This window comes from Peromyscus leucopus, chromosome 6 (genome assembly GCF_004664715.2).
Source record: "Peromyscus leucopus breed LL Stock chromosome 6, UCI_PerLeu_2.1, whole genome shotgun sequence".
Lineage (NCBI taxonomy): Eukaryota > Metazoa > Chordata > Mammalia > Rodentia > Cricetidae > Peromyscus > Peromyscus leucopus.
This window is the reverse complement of record NC_051068.1, coordinates 75,793,407-75,821,095: the sequence shown is the minus strand read 5'-3', so window position 1 is coordinate 75,821,095 and position 27,689 is coordinate 75,793,407. Positions and strand designations below refer to the sequence as shown.

At 50.1% G+C, this 27,689-nt stretch overlaps 1 protein-coding gene across 1 annotated transcript; it reads left to right on the top strand.

Annotated features, from left to right (window-relative positions):
- Positions 1 to 27,689, top strand: Atp1a1 (ATPase Na+/K+ transporting subunit alpha 1). The gene is made up of 23 exons (XM_028877301.2): positions 1 to 309; positions 9,587 to 9,697; positions 10,496 to 10,555; positions 12,025 to 12,228; positions 12,746 to 12,859; positions 13,137 to 13,271; positions 13,388 to 13,505; positions 13,911 to 14,179; positions 14,674 to 14,872; positions 15,591 to 15,700; positions 17,049 to 17,183; positions 17,658 to 17,850; positions 18,870 to 19,045; positions 19,981 to 20,117; positions 21,071 to 21,221; positions 21,758 to 21,926; positions 22,035 to 22,189; positions 22,657 to 22,780; positions 23,962 to 24,107; positions 24,226 to 24,356; positions 24,805 to 24,906; positions 26,884 to 26,975; positions 27,328 to 27,689. The coding sequence occupies exons 1-23, from the start codon at positions 298 to 300 to the stop codon at positions 27,354 to 27,356; spliced, it is 3,072 nt and encodes a 1,023-aa protein (XP_028733134.1). The 5' UTR covers positions 1 to 297; the 3' UTR covers positions 27,357 to 27,689.

Sequence of the window (27,689 nt, the reverse complement as noted above, 5' to 3'; positions counted from 1 at the left end):
GGTTGCATATTTTAGGAAGTGAGGAGGAGGCGCGGGCTCGAGCTGCGGCTGGGTCTGGGGCGCGGAGCCTCGGCGGGAGGAGGCGGACACGTGGCAGCGGCGGCGGCGGCAGCAGCGGCGGCGGCAGCAGCGGCGGCCTCGGTCCGGGGCGCCAGCCGTCCTCCCTCTTTCCTCCCGCAGCAGCCCTAGTTCCCGCCTCTCGGCTCCCCCGGCCACGCTCTCCCGGCCGGGAGCTGCTCTCTCCTCTTTCTAGTTTCCAGCCACAGGACCCGGCGCGGGGCCCGCAGCGCCGCCACCATGGGGAAGGGGGTGAGTGTTGGGCGAGCCCGGGCCGCGGGAGGGGGCCCGGGAGGAAGCGGCTTGGAGACCAGGCTCTTGGCAATGGAGGAGCGGGCGAGGGGCGGGCGCTGAGCGCGGGCGGCGGGCGGAGAGGGGGAGCGCCCGAGGAGGCATCCCCAAGCCGGGCGCCTGCCCTGCCTGCGCCCTCCGGTCGCCCTCACCGCGCGCCTTGCGCTTCCTTTCTCCCTCCTCCCTCCGTGCCCAGGGGAAGGAGCGCTCCTCCCCTTCCCCCGGGGAGCTCCGCCAGGGCCCCCTCGTGGTGGCCGTCCTAGCCACGGCCCGGCGCCGGCGAGGGCAGCCTCCGGGTCGAGACTCCCTTCTCCTGGAGGCGCTGGGGCTCGGCCAGCTCCCCGCAGAGGCGACTGCCCTCCTCCAAAGGAAAAAAAACTGGCTTCCCCTTACGGTAGAGCCAGCCCAGCGAAGCTAGTGCCAGAAAGGGTGTGACTTCACAACCCTAAGATAGCCTTTAAGGTATACTTTTGAGAGCTTTAAAATGGGCCGCTCTCCATGACAGGATGCGCCTTTGGTAACTGGTGTGGCCGTCTTAACGTTGGGAGGGGTGTGTGGATTTGTGTCGGGGATGATTCTTGAAGGAGGCCAGGGCCGCCGGGTACAGTCATTCCGACAAAGGGCCGGAGACTGGGCAGTTGGTGGTGTCAGAAAGGCCATGCGTGTGTCCTGCGCTGCTGCTATCTCCCCCAAGAGCGGTTCCCAAAGGAACTGAGGGACCCAGGACACGACCAACGCTGAGTTCCCACCTCGATGACTCCTGTCCACCGCAGAAGAATTAGCTCCTGACCTCAAAGCAGCTCAAATCCAGCGGATAAAAATTATAACCCCAAATAACCCTGAAAATATCAGTTCCTGGGTTAAAAAGGCACCAGTCATTGAGAATACAGGTGGGAGAGTCCACTCCATCCTCTCCAGGGCTGACCAAGCAGACAGGCTATAGACGCTCTGCAGGGCCCAAGGCACCTACCTACCTGGGTGTATCCCGAGACGGGGCAGAGGGAAGCAAAATCTCTGGAGACTAAATGGATTTAGGAGGAGATAATTATAAGATTTGAGCCAGATAGGGATAATAGGGACCGTGGAAGTGCCCAGTGCGGGCCCCGCATTATGCAGCATCAGAGCAAAGAGCCGATTGCCTGCCTGGCCTCCCCTTCTCAGGATAGAAACTGCCTCTGTGTATCACACCATCATCCTACATACCATCTAGGCTGTTCCTATAAGCCATTTATTCATTAAGACCCCCCTCTTTCATCTCCTTTCCCCTCAACAAGTATCTTGGTCAAGTGGAGACCTTGAGTGGCTTTGGGGAGTACAAAGACCGAGGGAAGCCTGGGAAGGTGAAGTGACTTGTTCAAGGTCAAAGGGTTGTTTGGTGACAACAGGTGCTGAGCAACCTGTTGCTCTCCAGCTTACACACACACACATCTGCCTCTTAAGCATGACTTGGTGTGCAGAACTCTGAAGTTAATCCTTTGGAAGAAATGGGGGTGTTTGTAATAATAAATAAGCCAGGCAGATCTTTAAGTCATGCCCATGGGCCTAGCTGAATCTCCCATATGCACTGGAGTGGTACAGTAACAGTCCAACTGAGTATTTAGTGGAAGTTGAACATAAGTTTTTTTATGAAGCCTAGTCAGTGTCTAGAGTAACAACACTAAGGTATTTGGAGTACTCTGATAAATCGGATGTGCATACGTGCATTCATGTATGTGTGCACGTCTTTCCCGATGACTTCTGATGGCTGAACTGGTCAGGAATATTTCATACTGAAATGTTGGGATTTTTCCACATGGGGATTAAAATGTGGGTGGAGTGATGACTAAACCCTTTTGATAATTGGTTAACCAGGAAGCCTAACAGCAGCTCATTTTAAGGTCACTGTGATCCCACTCCCCTTTTCTCAAGTGCCATGGGTTTAGCTGTGGGTGATGTTCTCAGGTGATTCTTCCTAGCTTTCAAAGCCAGAGTCCTGAACATTCGGTATGAAAGTGAAGGACCAGCTTGCTGAATCATTCCTGGATGAAATAGGATTTTGTCGCTTTTTTTTTTTTTCTTATTGAGTGTTTTTTGCCAGTGACTCGGCTTAAATCTTCAATGAGGGCTACCACCCACAACTGTTTAGCTCACCAAAGGTGCACATTAAATTGTTTAGAAATGCAGGAGATTTTCTGAGTTTTTGCTGTTGTAGTTTAGTTGGGGTTTTTTTGTTTGTTTGTTTTGTTTTGTTTTTGAGTTTATAAAAGATGGGGAAGGGGAGGGTCTTCCCTAGCCCTTCACTGCAGTTCTGGGTTTAGTTTACTATTAACTTCGTTACCTAGAAAAGCAGTCCTAGCTTTTGGGTGGTGATTTAAAGACCAGGCAGTGAAGAGAGGTCCAGGTCCAGGTGACACACGGGGGTACACATGTCAGCAGAAATCCTGGTTGTATGGTAACATTATCAGCTGCCCTTTTGGAGCTAAACTCGAAAGTGTAACTACCCACTGGCTGCTATAAAGCAAGTACTTTAGACTCAAAAACACTGTAAGGCAGAGTCCTCACAATGGAAAGTGGCCCAGCCCTGCCAGGAGCTCTGGGCTGGTCCTGAGAGGCCCAGGGAGCAGAGCAGGGGGTGGGAGGTTGCTTCCACCTTTCGGCTGCCAGTCATACGGTGTAAGAGTGTAACAGTTCCCTGCCTGGAAGGTTCTCTCTGTGCCGCTGTCAAGCTGTATCCTCTTGGCTGCTTGCTGTTGGTTAATTTGTAGCGTTCTCTGCTGGCAAGTTTGTAACAATGATGACTCACCTTCGGGTGGAAGAGAAGGACGTAGGGAGGCTGCTCTATAAACCCAAGAAGATAGAGAACAGCTCCCACCCCACCCCCAAAAGCTTTATAAAGATCCGGTAGGGTGTTTATCCAGATGAGGGCCAAAACTTGAAATCACGTTTAAGAATAAGAAGTAGGTCCGGCGTTAAAGCAGAGACTTGGCACTCACTCTCCATCCCTGAACTCTCCAAATCCACTGCCTGAGGATTACTTAGCAACAAGTGCACAGATAAGTGACTTTCCCTTCACAGCAGACTGCTCTTTTCGGAATAGCTCAATAATGAGAGGGAGGTATTAACCAAACAGCCCTGAAGGACTTTGTATGAAGAACTAAGTCACATTTTTGCTTCATTTGAAGACAAGCAGGTTATGTGTGTGTGTGTGTGTGTGTGTGTGTGTGTGTGTGTGTGTGTGTGTTTAAGCAAAAGCTCTGCTCTAGTTTCGGGTCTGGCCAGATGTAGAGTCCTCGCCCTGAGGCTCAAGTGGAGTCATCTACGTACTGTTTCTTTGGAGTGGGTGCCATACCACTGTGCGGTCCAGCTCCGGCTGCTGGGACTCACTAAGTCATTAGAACTATGAGCCACACAGACCTTCATAAACTGCTGCTCTTGAGTCCCTGGTCCTTTCAAAGCTACGGAACAAAATTTCTCTCCCCTGAGAAACATTAGAGATGGAAAAGAGTGAGAAACTGTTAACCGCTCCTCAAAGGGAGGTATCCATCGATATGACTGGGAACTCTTCTTAACCTTTGCCCAACAAGCAGATCCATGGAGTAGCGTCTTGGATTTTCCACCATCAGCTTTCACTTTCTAAGTGAAGACTTTAACCGTCATCAGTGGTCATTTTTCACCTTTTGAAAGTCTCATTGGGTGAAATGGCCGTTTCTCAGCCGGAACATCAGTGCCCAGGGCCCCCTGCCAGCCAGCAGGCCCAAAGAAGAAATCCGAGTGTCAGGTCAGATGGGCTCACAGTAATCAGAGTGCCTGGGTTTGTATAACAAAGCACTGGGCAGACTGTTTCTCTGGTCCTGCCAGCCCAGTCTAGATTCCTCTGAGAACGTGTCTGATGGCTGCTGATGTGAAGTAAAGGGGGTGTCACAGTGCGGCACCTTTAAAACACCTCCGTTTATATATATGTATTTGGGGAGGGGGGAGAGGAAAGCAACCGAGTCAGGTCTGAACTTTCTCACATTGCCTTGAATTGAGAGTGTGAGAGGAAGTGTGTTCTTTGGCTGGAGCCAGAGCGACTGTTCTCTGCATATGACTCACCTCATTAGCTGTGCTGAAATCTGGTGTCAGGAATCCATAAGACATTCTTAACATGTATTTGTTTGCTGTTTGGGATAACAGGTTCCGTCAATGAGAAAAGAGGAATGCCCGCCCCCCACATACACACGCGCTTTCACCCCGATTGGGTTTCGTTTGGGTCCTGAGCCAAAGGGATTTTTTTTTTTTAATCCAATAGCCTTATTCTCTAGTTGCTCTGTGACTTGACAGTGGAATATATCTGGGCATTGGCTCTTAGTGAGTTTTCTTCAAACCCCATTTTAGTAACAGCGATCTCATATTCTCTGTTGGTGATCTGAAAAGCTGATGGATGTTGGCTCGGGCTTTTTCTGTGGAGCCTTCATTATTTGGGGACTAGTAATCACTGTAACGTTTTGTCATCCGTGGGCCGGGGTGTTTGTCTTTCCAGTCTGTTGTCCTGATGTTATTTAAGGCCCTGGGGCACTTGGGGTGCTGAGACTCTCGTTTGCACCGTCCCTGGCATGCTTCCATGGTACGGGTGTGTTTCCCTAGGCCTCCAGCACCTTGCCCTCTGCCGCCCGGTCAGTGTGCTCCCTAGGCCTCCAGCCACCCATTAAAAAGTGATCGGGACTTAACTGGGAACTGACGGCCCCCTCTGCAGGGCTTTTCGATTCTTCCCGGCCTTTCAGAGAGGTAGAATGTCCCATGGGACTGGTGCTTTCAGCAAGTGAGAGAACTAAATACATTTGACCGTGAAGAAAATCTAAAGTAGAGTGATTCTTCACATACTTTACAATGTTTGTTTTGTCAAACGATCGTGGATCCACTCTGGCAGAAGGGATGGATTGGCAGGTTGTTAAGAATTCACTGGGGAGGAGGGTTAGGTTAGGTAATGCTCCCATGGGATGGGGGAACCCAATGGCTAGGAGCTGTGGTTGTTCTCGGCCCTGTGGCCAGTGGGCTACGGCCCAAGTTTAGATGCTGGGACCTAGTGCTCTGCCCTTGCTCAAGTACATTCCTCAGCGTGTGTGTCTCCAGGAGTGAAAAGAGGCATGGGATGGGGGTGGGTGGGGAGGTGCCCCCTGGGTTACCTACTCCTAAGAGAATTGCCGTTCTAAAAGTGTGACTGTAGGCTGGAGAACAGCTAAAGGGCCATGACTGTCTGTCCATTGTCTTCTGTTTGTCTGCTGCCGCCCCCCACCCCCGCAGCTCAGGCTTTGGTACTGCTCTCCTATCCCCAGCTAAACCATTTCGGCTTAGCAGCAGTTGGAAATGGGGCAGAGTAGGCCAGACCGATCCTCTCCTTAAGATGTCTCCGAAAGCTGTTTCTGTAGGAATCAAGGAATGGCAGCCATGTGTGTAGTGACGCGGTGATCACAGTGACCTCTGTACAGCGCTGTGCAGAGGACCTTTACAGACAGAGCTGCGTGTGAAGGTTTGACATGACAATCAGGAAAATTGAGGGATGCAAACCGCGCCATCGCGTCCCCCCCCCCCATACTAACAACAGTTGGCCAAAACTAGGCAGAGCCTACTACTGTAGCAACCAGGCAGACCAGCTTGTCTCTGACTTCCCTGCCAGGGTGGAGTTTGCCAAATTGAGATGGAAGGGGATGTCTCCACAGCACTCTTGGCCAGCTGTGAATTGGGCAGCAGTCCGGGCCGTTACTTTTCCACGTTGGTAACCCCTCTTGTTAGTCGAAGGCGTTTGTTTTCAGCTCTGGAAACAACAGCGCAGGGGTTGTTGTTTGGTTAGGTGTTCTGTTTTCAGATTCGACTAACCAAACGGTCAGAATGCCTTCAGTGAGTCCATAGTTAGGACAGAGCAGGAGACTGAGGCTGACTGTTCAAGGACATGGAGCCGGCAGGTGGCAGGGCTGGCGTCATGACATGGGCCACAGTTAACGGCACTGTCCACTGACCTGGCTGAAGTGTTGGGATCTTGGGCTTCCAAGCAAGTACAGCGGGAATTTCACAAGTCCGGAAGAGGCCTCCTGAGCTCTGGCTGTAGAACCAGAAGTATTGGTGGGGAGCAGAAGCCTTAGGAGGTCACCCTGGGTGTTCCCTGGGTGCTGTGAAGGGCACAGGGCGGAGATAGCTCTGGTGCCTCTGTAGGCCTCCAGTGGTAGGCTACTGAGGAGGAACATCGTTACTTCCGCTGCACTGTGTGTGGTGTGGATGTGTGATCATCATATTTATTGTAACGATTGGTCAAGTCTACCTTCTCTGAACACATTTCCTCCTGTAAGTGATGAATTAACTAAAGAAGAGGAAGGAACATTCTCTACTCGAAAAGGTCATGGGGATTTCTTGTTCCTGTGTTGTGAGGACTGGCCAGCATGGGTTTTTCAATGAAATCCAGCTATGATTTGCTGCTCCTGTCCAGGATTTTCTCTTTCCATCTCCAACATACCTTCCTTTTGTCCCCAAGCGAACAATAGCAAATTTCCTGGAAAATCTTTGGGGAGGTTGAAATAATGTCACAGCCAGCCTTGAAGCGTCACATGGAGTATTTCTTGTTTTAACTTCCTAGTTCTTAAATTAGAATGGAAAAAATTAATAACCCTACTTTTAACCAACTGCCCTTTTGAGGGTAGCACAGCCTGTTGAATGCTCCGTGCGTGGTCTTCCTCAGAGCCACCCAAGGGAGCCACTCGAATGAGTATCACTGGTCTTAGTCACTGTGCCGCTCTATGGGCCTGAGTTAGAAAGCGATCAGCCTTGAGAAAGGAGAAATTACATGCCCAGTGCCCAAACAAATGGGAAGGTCAATGAAGTCCACAGAGGAAACACCTCACCACTCCCCTGCTGTGACCTTTGTTTTTAAAAGAAATAATAAGGAAAATGTTGTCTTACCCCACACCACAAACACATACTTCTTCGGCTTTGAAATTACAGTTCTTGGTGCCCTTAGGAACCTAAGTATCTCTTGATCCACACCAGGAAGAGCTAGTGTTAAATTGTTTTATTTGTGGGCAAGAACTGAATCCGATAAGCTGCCCAGTTCTTTTAGACCAACGTTGCCTTCTGGAAAAATTGAGATTTTGAAGAAGTAACTGTACATGTTAATAGTTTCCATGTCCCTTTTGCAGATGTCCCCATTTAAAACTGTGCCTTAAATAGCACAAATTTATAAAGGGGGTTGTCTGTTAGGAAATGTGGACTCCCCAACTTTACTCTCAGCTGTGAAGGTAGAGGCGGAACACGGCTTTGGTGACGGGTGATAAACTTTGGAAGATGTCCAGGGCTGGCTTTCGCCAACACGGCTCTCCTCCCTTTTGGAGTGGAAAATCTTAGAAGTCTGAGGCAGTGAGGCTGGGGGACTCTGACACTGCTTCTTGTGTAAGCATATTTCCATGAAACTGAACTTGCTTAAAAATGGGTGAAGCTGTGTTTTAAAAGCCAGTGCAGACTGGCCACACACATGAAGGAGCCCTTAGTCAGCGTCTGTGAAATGGCTTTAGAGAGCTGTGCTTTCTTCCCATTGGACATGAAAAGGAATGTGCCTCGTCTCTGGTGAAAGCCCTCCATTTCCTTTTTATTCAACACGTGGAGTGACTGTCCGGCTTACCTCTGGCACCAGAGCCACCCTCAGGGACGCACACACGCACTCAGAGCTGTGCTTGCTCCAGAGCCGAGAGAATGTCAGGAATGTGGACTATCTTCAGCCCTGCTCCAGGCGGAACAGATAAGAGGAGGGCTCAAGTGCCCTGCTCTCTGAAGAAGTCAGTCTTCAGTCGTCACAAATAGCCCCATCTCCGACACCCACTCATCCGAGCAGGCTTTCTCTTTGGAGCCTTCCAAATTCAAACAAATTTACAATATAATGACTGAAACACATGCTTTGGGGTTTTATTTTCATTTGGGACAGCAAGATTATAATGTAGACAGGAACGTTCCCAGGTGTTGCTAGGGTAGCTGTTAATGTACCACTTAAAATTAGAGGAGACCCATGAAACAATGGCAGCCAAGTGCCACCCAGCATTCATTGTAAGACAGGCACAGTATCAGCTTCCCCTCCCCTGGGAGGTGGCCTGCAGGGGAGAGGTGGCCTGCAGGGGAGAGGCCTCTTGCTTTGTGGACTGATTTTGGAGTACTAAGTTCAGGCTTCATGCAGATAGCCTCAAGCTCTTTAAACAGGGTGGGGGAGTGGAATGATCTAAATTTAAACTATAGAATCAACATTTTCTCTAAAAATTCTTCCAGTTTTGAGAGGCGTAGGTGGATCCTGTGAATTATGCGATAACGCACACGCTTTTCCTGCATCCTGCTTGTGTCAAAACATTTCCAGGGCCTTTCATTTTGGGGATTTTATTTTAAGGTTACAGAATGGGGTGGAGACTCCTCTCTCTCTCTTTCTTTCTCTCTCCCTCTCTCCTCCCTCACTTCTCTGTGTGTGAGTGTGTGTGTGTGTGTGTGTGTGTGTGTGTGTGTGTGTGTGTGTGTGTATGATTTAAAAATTTTAGGGACTTTTAGACTTTTTTACTTCTGAGAAAATGAAATGCGGTTAGTGGCTTTCTGTGAGCACTAACGATGTTTAAACATTGCTTGAAGTCTTTGCAGTAAGAATTTAATCATAATGCCAGTGACCAGCATTAGATGTATCATTAAAAACTCAAAAATGCTGACTTAGGTTCTCGGCTCTTACCATGTGGAAAGGGAAATCGACCCTTAGGAGTTAGTGACTTTCCTCAAACTTCCTTAACTGGTGGGTAGTGGGGCCCAGGACTCCAGCCTCTGTCGGTCTGATTCCCATGCAAACACTCTTAGGTACTGGACTGGCCTCAAGATTACTAATGGAAACATGGTTTCATTCCTTCGGTGGGCTAGGTGGAAGACTGCAGGATAGGGGTTTAACATTGTAACCTCTGTTCACCCCAAATGCAGATTGCCCTGGCAAGCTCTTTGAAGCCTGTTACAACTTCCCCATGGCTCTTCATGGCCTAGGGTGGACGCGAGATGTCTTGAGTGATGATGGCCGTCATCCTCTGTGGATGGCTTTGTTTATGCACTGCACAGGATACGCTCATAGGCTGTGTTGTCATGAGTGTTAACCCAGGGACCGTGCCGACCGCTGTGTCCCTACAGCTCCCCACCCACACACACACACACACAGTGCAGAACCTTGGGGTTTCGGGTGCTGTCCAGAGCTCACTCCTCCTCCTCCTCCTCCTCCTCCCTTTTGTAGGTTGGACGAGACAAATATGAGCCTGCAGCTGTTTCAGAGCACATGGACAAAAAGGGCAAGAAGGCCAAGAAGGAAAGGGACATGGATGAACTGAAGAAGGAAGTTTCCATGGTAAGTGCTGGGAGGAAAACTGGCTCTATGATTTCTCTTAAGTGTCCCAAGCCGGGCAGTGGTGGCGCACACCTTTAATCCCAGCCCTTGGGAGACAGAGACAGGCTGATCTCAGGGAGTTCGAGGCCAGCCTGGTCTACAAAGCGAGTCCCAGGACAGCCAGGATTGTTGCACAGAGGAACCCTGTCTCAAAAAACCAAAACAACAATAGTAATAATAATAATAATAATAATAATAATAATAATAATAATAATTGCATCTTACACCTGCGAGTGTATGTTTCTGCACCCTGCCCATCCATCAGAGAACTGACATGAAGTAATGACAGCATCTGTTTGCAGCAGTTTTCTCTCCACGGTTGTAGACTTTGGTGCTGGTCTTGATTCTAAAAGCTATTAAAGGGTTCAACAGGTTCTTCACCCACTCTCCATCAGCTATGGAAGTATGGTTGGTACCACAGCCTTTGCTTTGCTCTGAAGGATGCTGAGTGCTGGAGGCCTGCAGCCTTGGTAGGCTAAGGAGGCTTTTATGACTTAACCTATCTAGAGCCAACCTGGACAGATGAGGTCTTCGTCTAGACTTCCAGGAGTTGTTGACTTTCTCTGATGATGTGGCAGGTGATGGTGGACCACTGTCACCCAGCCTTGGCTGTCCCGAGGAAGCCATTAGATGGATGCTTAGCCTATGCAGTTGAGGGAAGAAAGTTTCTTTGATGAACTTGATAGGGATGGATGGTGTGGGTGTTTTTTTCCCTGTTGGTGTTGGGGTGTGTACTTACTTTTTTCTGTTTTCTTTCAGGACGACCATAAACTCAGCCTTGATGAACTCCATCGTAAATACGGAACAGACTTGAGCCGAGTATGTACTCATTCAGAGCCTGCTGTACTGAATTGTAGTTTTCCCCCCACTGTGTTCTGTTCTATCTCTCGGGCCTGCCCTTGGTAGCACACTGACAGCCACCATTGGCCGAGTGACACACACAGAACGTGGGCTTTATGCTAACACTTCACTTCCCCGAAGCCTCATGGGAGTGGACATTCACGTCCCTGTTTTCTAGAACTACCAACCAGTGCATTGTCGTGAGCACCCAGTTTGGAAGGTGGTTCCAAAGCCAGGCCCCGCCCCTTTTGGAACAGTCTGAGGCCTTTGGAACACCTGCCCCTGGGCTCAGAGAGGAACCTCAGCTCTACTCAGACCCTCTTGCCAATGGTGGGGGCCAGGCCATCTCTTCTCTGAGCGTCTTGCCCATTATCTCTTGTTTTTATTATATTCTTATGTTAGCGGGCTATCTGGGACTCAAAAGTCAGTTAACTCTGGTGCTGTGTGTCCCTTACTTGTAAATTGGGTTAGTAGCCTATAAGAGATGGTTGTGAAATTAGGCAGGCTAGTTAAAGGGCCCAGCCCAGTGCTTGGGGTGTAGCTAGGCTCAGATGTTAGGTCATTGTTTTATTAACCCACAGTGAATAGCCCAGCAGGGACTTGGTAGATGAGGATGTGGAGTGATTCCTTGCTTTTTCTCTGAACCGATGCTTTTTTTTCTTTCCTTACACTTCATAGTTGACGCCAATGTTAAAAATAATGCCAACACCAGGTACATAGAAACAGATACTTTAGACAGAATTGTGTTCTGTCTTTTTTAACCTGATGTTTGGACAGTACAAAAGCAATACTGTTTTCTCCTCTTACTGTGAGTCTTGTGTCTGCCACTTGGACAGGTTCTGAGGCCTGTTAGTGAACACTGTTCAACTGATAGGTTTCCCAGGAGTTAGCTGAAAGATGCATGTGGGTGAGCCCTTCGCTGCCAGGCCAGGGTTTTTATTACCATTGTGAGAATGAAGTTCTGTAGTCACAGCTTGGCTGCTAACTCAGTACGAGCTTGGATTATTCCTGCAGGGAAATAGTCCTGCTCTGTGTTTGTAGGTTTCCCCTCCCCCTTCTAGGATCCACGCACAGCAAACTCTCAAAGCTCCTAACTTGCAAAACCGAATGAGTTAGTTAAAATAGATCCCTTCCAGTCTGAAACTTAAAGGAAAAAAAAAAATCAACCTGATTCAGATTTTCCACAGTTCCTTTTAAAAGGAGTTTTAAATGAGGTCTTAGGGTATTAAAGGTTCCTAAGGGAATGGGTTTTGTTTGTCTGCTGGAATCCCTTGCTTACTTTGGGGAAGCAGGTGGGGGGGGGGTGCGGGTAGTCAGGCTTCACCTGGCTCTGGAGCTGGGAGCCTGTTTCTTTCCTAATCCTACTGTGGACTTGTTGTTATTCGGGGAGCCTGATGGCTGGTGAATACTGGTGTGGTCTGTCTGATGTGTGCCTCTCTGCTCCTCAGGGCTTAACACCTGCCAGGGCTGCCGAGATCCTGGCCCGGGATGGCCCCAACGCCCTCACCCCCCCTCCCACTACTCCTGAATGGGTCAAGTTCTGTCGGCAGCTCTTTGGGGGCTTCTCCATGCTGCTGTGGATTGGGGCCATTCTTTGTTTCTTGGCTTACGGCATCCGAAGTGCTACAGAAGAGGAGCCGCCCAATGATGACGTGAGTTGTAGAGTCCCAGGAGCACTGTCGCCTGCCTCCAGGACCTGTCTTGTCCTCCCCTTGACACTCCCCCCTTCTTCCACTCTGGATCCTTCAGAGCTCTGGGCGGCAGCAGCTCGGCTAAGGTCCTGGTCTAGGTTCAGCTGCCACTTGTAGATGGCGGAGCTCAGCTCTTCGCTTAGGTATATTATGCTTGCCTAGAAAAGTCTGTTCTCTAGAAGTTCTTGGGAAGATATCCTTGTTTTAATAGAGCAAGAGAAAGAGATTCACCTAGAATATTTGCAAAAGCCTCAAGTTAGTGACTGGAGGTCCGTGATTGATGTTATTTCAGACACAGACACACACGCACACACGCACGTTCACAGGCTCCAGAGAGATAAACATGAAGATGTGAGTTCCCTATTTCTGCAGCCCTGACCTCTCCAGATCTGCTTTTTATTCCGTCGGAAAATACTGACTATTCCCACTGCTCTGCTGAGAGTCGTGAGGCCTCACGGTCTGGTCTGCTCCCTTCCAGCTGTACCTCGGTGTGGTGCTCTCTGCTGTAGTGATCATAACCGGCTGCTTCTCCTATTACCAAGAAGCTAAAAGTTCCAAGATCATGGAATCCTTCAAAAACATGGTCCCTCAGGTACCTGCTTCTTTGTCTTTCCTTTCTGAGAGATTGACAGCTCTCACAACATAAATTGATGTGAAGTTAAGATATTCTGAGTATGAAGTGATGTTGCTAAGCAGTCTCTAGTGGGAATACTGTTGTAGCTACAGCGTTTTGTATAATGAACCGTATCACTGCTGTAGACTCTGGTAACGTGGGATAAGCTCACTTGTAACTTGGTTTTCTTATTTTGAACTTTACCCTTGCCTTTTTGGGATCCATCTAACGGTGTCAACTGTCTCCCCTTCCAAAGCAAGCACTTGTAATTCGAAATGGCGAGAAAATGAGCATCAACGCAGAAGATGTTGTAGTCGGGGACCTGGTGGAGGTGAAAGGTGGGGACCGGATTCCTGCTGATCTCAGAATCATCTCTGCAAACGGCTGCAAGGTAGGTTTGCCAGGAGACCTCTCCTGGCCAGCTCTGCTCGGTAGGCAGGATGAGCTGAGGGTCACAGTAGCCCGTGGTGAGCCCGGGTAACGCCCTACACTTCGTCTTACACACAGGTGGATAACTCCTCACTCACCGGTGAGTCAGAACCCCAGACTCGGTCCCCAGATTTCACCAACGAGAACCCCTTGGAGACGAGGAACATTGCTTTCTTCTCAACCAACTGTGTGGAAGGTAGGCTATTTAAGGCACTTTCTGGCGTGCCTTAGTATTTACTGTGGGTGGTAACAGAAAGAGAGAAGATAGGTACAATTCCTCCTTTTTTGCTGCCTCTGTTCTGACACAGCTTCCCTCAGCACAGAGCAGAGAGGCCTCACCTGCTGCCAGGAAAGCCCAAGAAGCCTTCCCTTCCCCCCCGCACAGTGCTCTGTACTGATAGCAGCAGGCTAGCGTGACTCCTGCTCTCCTGGGGCAGTGGGTCACAATCCCTTCATCAGGGACTCTGCTTTAAAACAGCAAGTTACCCGGAGAGCGAGGCCCTCTTCAGGGACAGAAGTCTACGCATGTGTGTTCTGTCTCTCTCAAAACTGAACACGTTCTCTGGCCTCCGGCTGACGGTTCCCCTCTCCTTCTCTCAAGGGACTGCACGTGGCATCGTGGTGTACACTGGGGATCGAACTGTGATGGGCAGAATCGCCACACTTGCTTCTGGGCTGGAAGGCGGCCAGACACCCATTGCTGAAGAAATCGAGCATTTCATCCACCTCATCACGGGGGTGGCCGTGTTCCTGGGGGTCTCCTTCTTCATCCTCTCCCTGATCCTGGAGTATACCTGGCTGGAGGCTGTCATCTTCCTCATTGGTATCATCGTGGCCAATGTGCCGGAGGGTTTGCTGGCCACTGTCACGGTAAGATGCTCGGGACCGCAGCCGTCACCACCTCTCAGATCAGCTTGTATGGGTGCAGGGCTTGGCCATGAGCCTCTTGTTTCCAAATTCTGTATTTATGTTCTGGATTTGTCTGTGTGGTCTTTGGTTCCACATCACATAAGATGTCACAGAGAAAACATCAGCTTTGGTTTATTAGGAACCCCAAAACATAACATTATGCTCTCAAGTTATCATGTCACCCAACTCAGGACAATGGAGGAAAATAATACCTTGGAGATCAGTATGGAGGATTGACTTGATAAATCCTGTTATTTTTATTACATTGTTTTGGGGGTGGGGGTGGGAGGGAGTCTCCACCACCTTCATGAAGTTTTACCATTATGACTTCAGGAGAAGGTTGGAGACTTTGCATTTTAAGTAAGTTTCTTCGTTCGGTATTAGGATGTAACGGAGTTTCTGTAGCACTCCAGCCTGGCTGAGTGATGTCCTCTCTGGCCTGCCCCTGCCTGTAGGTGTGCCTGACGCTCACCGCCAAGCGCATGGCCAGGAAGAACTGTCTGGTCAAGAACTTGGAAGCCGTGGAGACCTTGGGGTCCACGTCTACCATCTGCTCAGACAAAACTGGAACTCTGACTCAGAACCGGATGACCGTGGCCCACATGTGGTTTGACAATCAGATCCACGAAGCTGACACCACGGAGAATCAGAGCGGTAAGGCCGGGCCCCGCCTCCCCTTGCAGCACCTGCCTGCCTGCCCTGCTTTATTTACTGTGTGCGTGCGTGGGCCCACGTGTGCTCTTGCACCGTGTGGGGGTCAGAGGGCAGCTTGCAGGAGACTGTTCTCTCCTGTCCTGTAGGATCCGGGGACCAAGTCCGGATCATCCTGCTGAGCAGCAAGAGGCCTCACTGTGCCTCTGAGCCATCCTGCCAGCCCCACTTGTCTTTTTTTTTTTTTTTTTTTTTGATCAAGCTCATGACAGTGTTTTGTTTTTTTTAGTTTGATATTTATTGTTGGGGAGAGAGAAAGAAGAAAAATTAATTTGCCCTACGCATATGATTGAGAACCACTACAAGCTAATGTGTTTAATTAAGAAGTGAGATACCGCATTTTGGATTTGGGGTGGAGGACAGACTTGAATAGAACTTATAAATGGCACAGCATTCAAAGTTAACAAGTCTTGAGGCTAGAGTGATGGTTCAGTTAAGAGTGCTTGCTGAGCTTGCAGAGGACCTGGGTTTGATTCCCAGAACCTATGTCAAGGCGGTTCACAACTGCCTGTAACTCCAGTTACTGGGGGTTGATGCCTCTCACCTCTCTGAGGACCGGCATGCTCATGGGACACATAAATTCATGCAGCAAGCACACACACAGAGAAACATGCACATATCGATCAATTTTTTTAAAGTCGTGTTTTCTTGTTTCCATCAGGTGTCTCCTTTGACAAGACATCAGCCACCTGGTTCGCTCTGTCCAGAATTGCTGGTCTCTGTAACAGGGCCGTGTTTCAGGCAAACCAAGAAAACCTGCCTATTCTTAAGGTATACCCGAGAAGTGCTCTTGCTGGTTTGGGGTGGGGGTGTGGGTGAGGATATAGTCACCAGGGAAGAACTGCCCCCATTCTTTCTAAACACCACCTTACCTTTGTGTGTAGAAAAACAACTTCATTGCAGGATGCTGGAGATCTTTTGTAGGAATCTTTGCTCTGTACCGCAAACGTTGTGTTGCCTGGAGCCCTGAAGTGCTTCCAGTGGACACAGTCCATATTGATAAAGTAAAAATCTGATCTGAGTGAGACGGGACGAGGAGAGAGATTCTTTCCTGGTGGAAAACCTAAGCAGACTAGGTTTCCCCTCGTTCCTGTGATAGCACCTAACCAAAGGGGCTGTGAGACCGCTCTGGACTCTAATTGTGTTTGCCATGTTCAGATGCACCAAATTCCAGTCAATCCCCTAAGCCATTTATGTTCTTAAAATAGCTCAGCTATTTTCCCTTATCTCACTCGTGCTTAGCTGGCTTACTAATGATGCAGAAATAAGATCAAGCGCAGTCCCGGCCTCCTGGACTACTCACCAACTGTGCAATGGCTGGGACTGGCCCGTGTGGCTCAAGTGACAGACAGTGCAGTCCCAGAAGGACCATGGGTTACAGATGTCCTCATGAGCATCCCTTTGCTCACCTGAGTGTCCAGGCTTTCCTGTCAGAGGTCTAAGATGTTCACCTGTATAGAAGTTGTTGACAGGTAGAGCTAACTGCCTAGGAAGTCAAGGTAGCTGTGTGACAGTGTAAGGAAGTAGATCATGGAAAACGTGTGTGTCCCCAAAGTGAAGACCGCATAAAATGCCAGCTGATTAGGCTACTGCCAGAGCTGGTGAGAGAGAGTCAGCCCAGGTTTTTGTTGTGGTTGTTATTTGCACAACTGAATTAGGTTAAGAGCTCTAGCCCTTTGCCTTGCCCTTGACACAGTCTTCCTGGCTTTGAACCCTGGGCTGTTTTACTTTAAGGTCTGGGCCAGTGAGCAATGGGAGAAGTGTTTGCTTTAGTTTTGTTTTTCTGGTTTTTTCAGACGTAGAACCGGAAATGTTCAGTTATGAATAGGGTTGACTGTGAGGCTTTTTAGCAGGCCCAAGGAAGGTAAAACTAGATTGCAGGAGGTTGGCAGGGAGTGCTGGTGGTGCCTTCCGGCACCCTTTCGCCTGAAGCTGACATGGGTGGGGAACGAGCTTAGACTGGCCTGAGGCACCGTGAACGGCCTGGTCTGGGTCACTCCTCGCCTGTTTTCTCCACCACTGACAAGATTGGCGTACATCCAGAGTTCCTTGGGTTTCCCGGTGATGCCTTGTGAATCAGCCTTTGCGGGGCATTAACGGACTGTGTCTCCGTTCCCAGCGGGCAGTTGCAGGCGATGCCTCTGAGTCGGCGCTCTTGAAGTGCATTGAGGTCTGCTGTGGCTCCGTGATGGAGATGCGGGAGAAGTACTCCAAGATAGTGGAGATTCCCTTCAACTCCACCAACAAGTACCAGGTGTGTTGATCTGGGGCCTTCTCACAGGGCAGCGGGGAGGCTGGGGGAGATGAGCTAGAGGAAGAGATAGTCTCCGCTCAGGTTCCACAATGTCTCCCTTTCAATTATTTGAAAATCAGTAGGAGAAATGAAACCTCTCTTTGAATGCTGTTGGGGACTTTGCAGTTGGGGACTGAACAGGAGAGAGAATCTGTACACAAGCCTTAGCCAGCGTTCTCCAAGAGTTTGGGAGATTGCCTCTGTGAGCACACACGTGGAAGATGTGTGTTCACATGTGAACTTAGGCGTACAGCACAGTGCTCGCTCCTTTCTTCTTCTGTAGCATTCAGCATGTGATGTGTCATGAGAGATTACAGGTTCAGAAAGATCTTAGCTTGTCTTATAGTAGATACCAGCTAGTTAGGAGAGCCTGCTTTTTCTCCCTGGACTGCCATGTGCAGCCACCTAATGTTTCTTCCTAAATAATCTTCACAGTTGTCCATTCACAAGAACCCAAACACTTCCGAGCCTAAACACCTGCTGGTGATGAAGGGCGCCCCAGAAAGGATCCTGGACCGCTGCAGCTCCATCCTCCTCCATGGCAAGGAGCAGCCGCTGGACGACGAGCTGAAAGACGCCTTTCAGAATGCCTACCTGGAATTGGGAGGCCTTGGGGAGCGAGTGCTAGGTATGCAGGCAGGTGACGGCCTATGGCTCCAGAGCACAGCTGTGTCCTGGACAGCCACAGCAGTTACTTATCTCTGTCAATTCTTTCTGGGGCCATCTTGCTTTTTGTTGTTGTTGTTTTTGTCTTCTATTGTTGAAAGCAGAAAGTGGTAGAGACATAATGGTTATCTTGGGAAACAGAGTCTTGATGATTTGCTACTGGCCTGGACTTAAACCTATGGCCATGTGATGGTTAGTTCTGGGTCGGGGGGTAGGGTGAGAGCTTTATTAGCTAAACTCATTGTTATGGCCGTGATCTGTAAACTTAATTAAAATCTATCTATTTTTGGTGTGCCTAAGTAATACCTGGGATGGCTGTGCATGGTCCATGGGAAGCGACCATTCCACTCATAAGACCAGCAGCAAACTAAAAGCCATGATGCTTCCTGTCTGTTGTAGCCTGGCAGCTGTTGAGGCTTAGATGTTCATTTTGCCCACTGTCCATTGTATTTGGGCAAGTGGCACTTACAGTGTTTTGTGTGTTGATAGCTACAAATCCATTATTTGATTCTTCCTGGTGGGATAATTGAGACCCAATCGCTTGATCGAGTTGAGTTCTCTGGGTCCAGTTACAGCAGGATGTCTGTTCTGCATTCATCTTCAAAGTAGCTCCTATGAATACCCACATTGGTGCTCAGTAATACATGTCTAGACAGGAAGAGATGCCCTCAGTTTTCCAGATGAGGTAGATAGACATAATTGCGTAGGTACTGGGCTGTCTGATGTTCTGGTACTAAAAACTAGTGTTGTTGGTCCAGTGTTCCCCATGTTGAATATTCCTGTCCCTTGATAGTGCTTCCTGTGGGTTCTGTCCTTCAGCCATTTTTGTTTTCTTTCACTGACTATATTATTCATAAACTAGCCTCTTCCGCATAAAACATCCTGCTCAAGGTAGTCATGATGGACGATGGGCTGCAATGGTCCCCGGCTGTCTACAGCACTGGAAACCCTGACGGTTGGTTACCCTGCCGTCCTTTGCAGGTTTCTGCCACCTCCTTCTGCCCGACGAACAGTTTCCGGAAGGCTTCCAGTTTGACACCGATGAAGTCAATTTCCCTGTGGATAACCTCTGCTTTGTGGGTCTGATCTCCATGATTGACCCTCCTCGAGCTGCTGTCCCCGACGCCGTGGGCAAATGCCGCAGCGCTGGAATTAAGGTAGGGCCTGGGTGTTTGACTGGTGCCATCACAGAGCCCTGGTGCCCGCCTGTGGATGCTTCCCGGATCTAGGCAGCTACTTCCCCTCTCAGAGTGTCTATCAGTTTCTCATTTCCAAAGCCAGGTGCCACCCTGAAGGATCAGATACTGTTAAAGTGTTAGATGAAGAACAGACACCGCCTCTCTGGTGTTTTCACTCGACTTTTCAGTGACTTGTTCTGTCTTCTCTGAAGGGCTCACGTGGTGTTGTATTTACCCTGTCATTTCTGCTGTTTTCACACCTACAAAAATGCTTCATTGAGACGCTTGATAGAAGTTATTCTCCCAGTGCTCTGTTTCTTTTGAAGTTAAAAAAAAAATAGGAACATAGTCTGGGGACATGGCTTAGTGGTTAAGAGTTCTTAACTGCTCTTACGTGGGACCCAGCACCCCACGTCACGCAGCTCACAGCCACCTGTGACTCAGGCTTCAGGGGATCTGACGCCTCTGGTTTTCAAGGACTCCTGCACCATGCTAACCCTCTCCCATCGACACAAACTCACATACACACAATAAAATCTGTAACTGTTCTTCGGAATTGTGTGAGTATATAAGTACTAACCAGCAGTGTATACACCTTTGCCTGTACACACCTCTACCTATACACAACACCTTTGCCTTTACAGTCCCACCCACCAAGATTAGGTTTTCTCTTCTCTCTCTCTCTCTCTCTCTCTCTCTCTCTCTCTCTCTCTCTCTCTCTCTGTGTCTGTCTCTCTCTCTCTTTGGGGGGTTTTAGTAAAATTGGATTTTACGTTTCTGTTAAAAGAGATGATGCATGCAATATGATGTGACCATGTGTCATAAAATCTTGATTTGGGGCTGTGGTTTCTTTCTGTAAATACAAGTGAATGTTTTTGGTGAGCTGATACATATTATCCGATCTCCTGTTTCAGGTCATCATGGTCACAGGAGACCATCCGATCACAGCCAAAGCCATCGCCAAGGGCGTGGGCATCATCTCAGAAGGCAACGAAACTGTGGAAGACATCGCTGCCCGCCTCAACATTCCAGTGAACCAGGTGAACCCCAGGTACAGCAGGAAGCTTCAGTAGAATCTCTTCTCGGCTCTGTACTGGTTTCTTGGCTGGCACCACGGGAGTGGGCAATGTACCTGCACCACCAGAACGTGACCTTGTTGTTCAAAGGGAGAAAGCCACACTAACCCACGTGGTGCTTGCTGTTCGGAGTGCTTGTCGTAATGATGTCATGCAGAACTTGGAAGGAGAGGCTTAGAGGTGTTCAGGGTGCCCAGAACTGGAGCAGTCGGATAATAAATAGTCTGGACTGGCTTCTGGTCCAACGCTGATCGCCACTGGACTCTTAGTGTCTGGTCAGTTTCCAGGTCCACACGGAGAAAGTAGATGAGAAAGAACAGTTGTTCAGATAACTCAGGCAAGGAGGGAGCTTGCATCCAAGTAGAATGTGGGTAGTCGAAGCCAGTGAGTAGCTCAGAGAGTGCTCAGAAGTTGATGGTGCTTGCCACAGCCTCATGACCTGAGTTCGATGCCTGCAACACATCTGAAGGTAGAAGGACAGGAACAACTCCACGAAGCTATTCTCTGACCTCCACATGTACGGCTTGGCCCGCGTTCCTGTGTAGACGCGTGTACGTACGTGTATACGCGCGAGCGCGCGCGCGCGTGCACACACACACACACACACACACACACACACGCATGCACATATGCACACGCATGCACGTACACATTAAAAAGCAGACGGTAGGGAAGGTTTTTCTCGGCTCTACCATTTCTAAAAGTGTGTCTTACTTCTGTCTGTCTGATAGAGTTGGGGGGAGGAAGGCAGCAAGCAGGCCAGCCACAGGTGGCTGTGAGCCTTGAGTGTGGTGCCCTGCGTGACAGTCTGTAAATACTGAGTAAGACCATCTCTAAAGTGGTGGGGCGTCCTCTGGGTCTTGGTTCCCTTTCTGAAGTGCTGGCGAATGGACGGTGACCTTTGTTCCTTCCCTGACCCTGCTTCTAGAGATGCCAAGGCCTGTGTCGTACATGGCAGTGACTTGAAGGACATGACCTCCGAGGAGCTGGACGACATTTTGCGGTACCACACCGAGATTGTGTTCGCCAGGACCTCTCCTCAGCAGAAGCTAATCATCGTGGAGGGCTGCCAGAGGCAGGTCAGTGAGCTGCATCGGGCCCCAGGGTCCTGTGGGAGCAGAGCAGAAGTGGAGAGAACAGGCTCTCTGTGTCTGTGTGGTCGGGAGCCCCAGGCATGGGGAGGGTGACTCAGCCATGCCGTGGTGATAGAAGCCTGGGGCCGGTTCGTACTGCAGTGCAGAGCTAAGCCTCAGTGAGTCCCTAGGAGCAGCAGAATGGGGTCATAGGGTCTTTAGTGCAAGTGGCGGTTGCCAGGAGACCCTTCCCTAATTTTTAACCGCTGTTCTACCTGCAGGAATGGGGCTTGCCCAGCGCCACTCACCAGGGTCATTCCTCTGAGTAGTCCAGGCTAAATGGGGAGACTGTCCTGGTCATTTCTCCCCGTTGTCATTGTGGGTGGGGTCCCAGTGAGCACGGGGCCAAGGTAGTCCTAGGCTCCGTGCAGCCTTCGTGGGAGAGAAGGGCATCTGTCATCCGCTTACTGTCTCTCCCTTTTCATCCCTGCAAAGAAATGGGGCCTTATTAACCCATCTCCTCCTCCTCCTCCTCCGGGCAGGGTGCCATCGTGGCCGTCACGGGGGATGGTGTCAACGACTCTCCAGCTTTGAAAAAAGCAGATATTGGGGTTGCCATGGGGATTGTTGGCTCAGATGTGTCCAAGCAAGCTGCTGACATGATTCTCCTGGACGACAACTTTGCCTCCATTGTGACTGGAGTAGAGGAAGGTGAGAGCACTTTGAAGGGGCTCCCCAGCAGGCAGTGTGCTTCCACACTCGTGTCCAGTTTCTTGTCTGTCTCTTCAGCCGTCTAATAAAAACACCTTGCTTTTCCAGGTCGTCTGATCTTTGATAACTTGAAGAAATCCATTGCTTACACCCTCACCAGTAACATTCCGGAAATCACCCCCTTCCTGATATTTATTATTGCGAACATTCCACTGCCCCTGGGGACTGTGACCATCCTCTGCATTGACTTGGGCACTGACATGGTATGTGAGTGTCGCGGCCACGAATGTAGTGATGACATGTCCCCATATGCTGCTACCAGCTCTCGTTGTTCCTGGGACCTATGGAGCTGGTGTATGAAAAGAAATTCTCAACAACTAGCCAGCCTCAGCCTCATTGGCTCCGTGTGACTTGTCATCGGGGCAATGGTCCATATTCTCTTATTAGAAAAGAGCCCCACTTTTATATAAGTTTACTTAAGGAAACATCGGATTCCCTAATAGTCTTCCATGTATTTAAAATAAAAACAAAAAATAACAGAAAAAAAAAAAAACTTTCAAAAAAAAAGAGGGCAGGGGCTAGACAGATGGCTCAGTGGTTAAGAGTGCCTGCTGAGCCTCCCATTCAACATAACATGCACATATAAATAAAATCTTTTTTTAAAGAGGGAGCAAGAATTTTGTAATAAAAGTTCCTGATGCCCACTTCTGTCCCTCCTCACCTCTGGTAGGTTCCCGCCATCTCCCTGGCCTATGAACAGGCTGAGAGTGACATCATGAAGAGACAACCCAGAAATCCCAAAACCGACAAACTTGTGAATGAGCGCCTGATCAGCATGGCCTATGGACAGATCGGTGAGCCTTGTCCCAGGGTAGAGCAGGCGCCAGGAGGGGCCTGAAGGGATGTTCTCTGGGATAGGCTGTGACGGGGTTCAGACTGGAGAGTGACGGATGAGGACACAAATCAGTCACAGCGTCAGGCCCTGGGTTCAATTCTGAGTGTGCAATAGAGGGAGATGGGAACCAGACTGGAGTCTCGCTGCCATGGGAACTCTTCGCTGCCTGACGGGTGATTTCTGTGCAAACTGTAGTTCTTGAAGTACTGGGAGCAGCTTTCGTCACTGAACCCTGTGGAATGTCAGGAGCCTGGGTCTGTGCCTGTCAACTCGGGCCGCTTTCTCTGGGTGGGGAGGGTGGGTCGCATTCCTCTGTTTCATTGCGATAGAGTTGGACATCAAAAGTTTGCTCAGTGAGTCCTCTCCAAATGATGGTTCTCTGCCACCCTCATCTGCCACTGGTTTCTGCTCCAGCCGAGTGACCAGCCATCAGGAGATCTGGGGGATAGGAAATCCAAATGCCCTAATTTTTAATGCCTTTCTTTTTCAAGAAAGCAGAGAGCCATGAGTGACTGATCTCAGTAGCAGTTAGGTCTGTGAATGCTTGGGAGAGGTAACATGGATTAGCGTCTTACAGAAATTATGACCAGCTTCCATGAGGTAACTCCTGGCAGCAGAGCAGTAGACTGAGAGTGCCTCATGTCTTTGAGGAAGACCTAGTTTTGAGAGAAAGACGCTCTGCTCTGCAGAACTTGGGGGTGTCCTTGCTGGGCTGAATGACAGGATAAAAGGGTTGTCATAAGATCCCTCAGGAGCTAGCAAAGTGACGATGTGTGGCAGGCATGAGGTAGGAAAGAGATCATGATTTCTTAGACTAAAAAGTAGGAAAGCTGGTTTCCTGTAAGGGTTGCAGACAGCTGATGCTGTGAGAGAAGCCAGTGTTTTAAGAGGAAGACCTCTGTGTCCTCCAGCTCTCAGGAGCAGAGGGGCGTTGAGCCCGGTGGGTCCCGCATGCTCCCCTTCCAGCCCTCCGCCCACGAGAGACAGTGGCTGGCATGTCTTCCTGTGCCTTCATCAGTCAGAGATCCAGGAAACCCACCCCCGCGTCTGCCCTCCATGCTCTGGGGCTGCTGGGGTGAAGCGTGTGGAGACGGCGGGCCCTGGGTGAGGGCTAACACTCAGGTGCGTTTTCCACCATAGGTATGATCCAGGCCCTGGGGGGCTTCTTCACTTACTTTGTGATTCTGGCCGAGAACGGTTTCCTCCCCTTTCACCTGTTGGGCATCCGAGAGACCTGGGATGACCGCTGGGTCAACGATGTGGAAGACAGTTACGGGCAGCAATGGGTAAGTCACAGCGTTCACTGGGGGGGGGGTGCTCCTCCAACCCCGAGGACTGGCAGCGCGGCCACGGGCTGTGTAGGGGCGAAGAGCCAGGGCTGAGGCGCCTGCTTTCACCTCTCAGACCTACGAGCAGAGGAAGATCGTGGAGTTCACCTGCCACACGGCGTTCTTCGTCAGTATCGTGGTGGTGCAGTGGGCCGACTTGGTCATCTGCAAGACCAGAAGGAATTCTGTCTTCCAGCAGGGCATGAAGTAAGTTGTGAAGGGCGCAGAAGGGACCTGGTAACTTTTTTAAAAGAACCTTCACAATAAGCTGAGCATCTGACACCCATGCCCGAGTTCCTGGACTCTCCACCAGGAGTGTCCAGCCCGCATCGACCCCCAGATACCTGTGAAGAGAGGCCAGCCCGAAGTTTCAAGCTTACTTAGAGTTGTTTTCATTTTAGTTGTCTGTTTGTTTTTTTCCTAGTCCTCCCTACCACCTGCAGTTCTCAAGCCTGTCCTTTGTAGAGGATGAGATGTTGCCATGTCAAAAGGCTGGGCACACCCACAGAGCAGAATGCTCAGCCTTCCCCTTCCTGCCCCTCAGCTCTTACGGACAGCTCATACGTTAGGTGCTGATCTGCCCTCACACTCACACAGCATTAGAGGAGAAATCTGCACTTGCAACCTGTAAACTTTGGTCTCCCTTGAATTTTAGGAACAAGATCTTAATATTTGGCCTCTTTGAAGAGACAGCTCTCGCTGCCTTCCTGTCCTACTGCCCTGGGATGGGCGCCGCCCTTAGGATGTATCCCCTCAAGTAAGTTGGGCCTCTTGCATTCCAGAAAGTGTGGACATAGTTTATGTGGCTCTTCCCCTCGTGTCGTGTGCGGGTGTCTGTTCTTGCTGGGCTTCTGGGTGGTGTGGGTAAGAGTTCCTCTGCACTGGAAGGTAGAAAGCCAGACCCGACAGTAAACCAGACCGACAAATCGAGACCTGCCAGGGCCCAGGATTTGGCCCAAGGCGAGACTGCACAAGCTCTGGTTCCTTGAAATTGCTCAACAGCAAACTGTTGAACCCTCGGGTCCTCTGCAGTCACAGCCCAGCCACCTAGAGCTGTTCTGGACTTTGGAGGCTCAGGCCCAAGTCTGTTTGCTCGCCCTGGTCACGTGTCACCTCTCTGCCTTCCTGGAGGCTCCAAAGGGTTCCTTTGACCTCACAGTCAGTTGTGGGTGGAGCTGGGCAGTTGAGAAAGCAGATCTCCGTCGTTCCGTGTTCAGAAGCAGACCGGCTTTTGCGTAGAGAACGACTTTGTGCTTCTCTTAGGTCTCAGTTCTTACGTACAGGGTTCACCGTGAAATCTGGCAGCCAGTGGAAACTTCCACATGTGTCCGATGCTGTCCGGTAACTAGTTGAGGTTGAGCAGCTACAACTTGATTAAACATGTTGAGCTTCAGAGCATGGCACTCTCCCAACACAAGATCCTTTGAGAGCATCAGTCTCTTGAGTTCTACCCACCCCTGTCATTGCTCAGACTCATCTGGACCATGTCTCCTCCTGGCCTCTTGCCAACACTTCCCTCCACTGATCTCATCTTTGAATCAATACCCTTTGGCCACATCAAGTGTGTACAGTCAGTCTATGGTGCAAGGTGGGGCTGGCATCCAGGGTGTGTCTCACAGCCTGGCCAAGCCCATGGTAGGCTAGTTCACTACTATTACCCTCTCTGCCTATGTCTTTGGTAAGGATGCTCTCTCCCAACCCATCAAACCCAATAGTCCTTTGGGGCTGAAGTCCTTGGAGCTTATCTCCCTGTGGTCTTGCCCTCCTGGTCCTGGGCTCTCATATCTCTTTGTTGGCTTGCTGTTTCTGATCTCCAGGTAATAGTCTTTATGGCTTTGGTCACAATGTTCCATAGCATCAGATGCAAGAAATGTCCAAGTTGGATTCTCTTGCCTGAGCCTTAAGTGGAAAGAGGGTAGAAGGGGTCACGGGTTTCCAAACAACTAGCTGAGAAGTCCCAGTGAGGAGGAGCAGGGCCTCGGGACTTCGCCCCCTTCCAGGCACTTCGGATCTTTTGTGAGCTGACTTCCTCCTGACAGCCTCAGTGCTGCCCCTGCTGAGGCAGTGAGGTCACCTTTCCACTGTTTCGGGCCCATAGGAAGGGCGGAGACTGCAAAGCTGTCTTTGTTTACCCGGGAGCCTGTAGTCAAGGAATCCTGGTGCCTGCAGGAGGCTGCCCGGAGCCTGTCTCTCTGCCGGGGACCATGTGGCAGCCTCTCCAGGCCCCCTGAAGACCTTTCTCATCTGTCAGCGTCAGCGCTCTGCTTCTCTTATTCCCCGGATCCGGGAACTGAAAACACACAGCTGGTCCTCCCAGATTCCATGGCCAGAGACGGAGTGTAGGGTCTGAATCAACTGGCTTTGACTCCCACTGGCAGTTCTTTGTCTGCAGAGGCCAAGGCGGGAGACAAATGCACTTGGGAGCTTAAGCCCTTTAGGAAAGGAAGAAAGGAAATGTCCAGTCACTCCCAGATTGTCAGCAGAAAATACAGTCCGCTCACCTCGATTCATAGGGAAGCCACCGAGCTCAAGGCAAACGGGCTTCCTTCATGCAATGCAGGCTGGCTTCTGCAGCTCCAGGCCTGGTGGAGGGGGAGTCTGTGAGTGACCCCCTAGCTAAGGGTGACGAGTCAGCCGATGGTTTCCTCATCATTTGGGAGACGACGTGTGCTTTCTCTGTCTTCCTTTGAACTGGCTGGTGTGGGTCTAACCCGCTAACTGATTCTGTTTCCAGACCTACGTGGTGGTTCTGTGCCTTCCCCTACTCCCTCCTCATCTTCGTGTATGACGAAGTGCGGAAGCTCATCATCAGGCGACGCCCTGGCGGTAAGTGAGCATCTGGCCTGCCTTCTGAGTCGGGTACAGCCGCCGTGTCTCCCACATAGAGAACTGAATTAAGGTCAATACAGATCGTGGTTTCTCTTTAAAAGGTACAGACCAAACATAATGCAACATACAAAAAAAAATCTTGACATAAACCTAATAACACAGTATTCCTGGGGAGAGCTAATTAGCTACAGCTGAGGCCTCAGGTACACACGGTACACACACACACACACACACACACACACACACACACACACACACACACACACACACACGAGTTATCCTTAGGGAGTCACTGTCCTGGTTTTTTCCCCCTGAAAGCGGACTCACTGTATGTATCCCTCTCTCCCAGGCTGGGTGGAGAAGGAGACCTACTACTAACCCACTGCCCTGCACGCCGTGGAGCATGTGGAGCATCGTGCCACACTGCACCCACCCCCACCCCCTCTTTGTGTACTTCAAGTCTTGGAGCTCGGAACTCTACCCTGGTAGGAAAGCGCCAAAGCATGTGGGGAGCCAGACGTCCTGGAATGAAGCATGTAGCTGTCATGGGGGGCGGGGGGAGGGCTGCCTGAAAACACCCTGTACAGGAACGACAGTGGGCAAGGTTTATATGTGCCTTTTTGTTTTTGTAAAAAAGGAAAACCTGGAAAGACTGAAAGATTACGTTTTATATCTGGATTTTTACAAATAAAGATGGCTATTATAATGGAA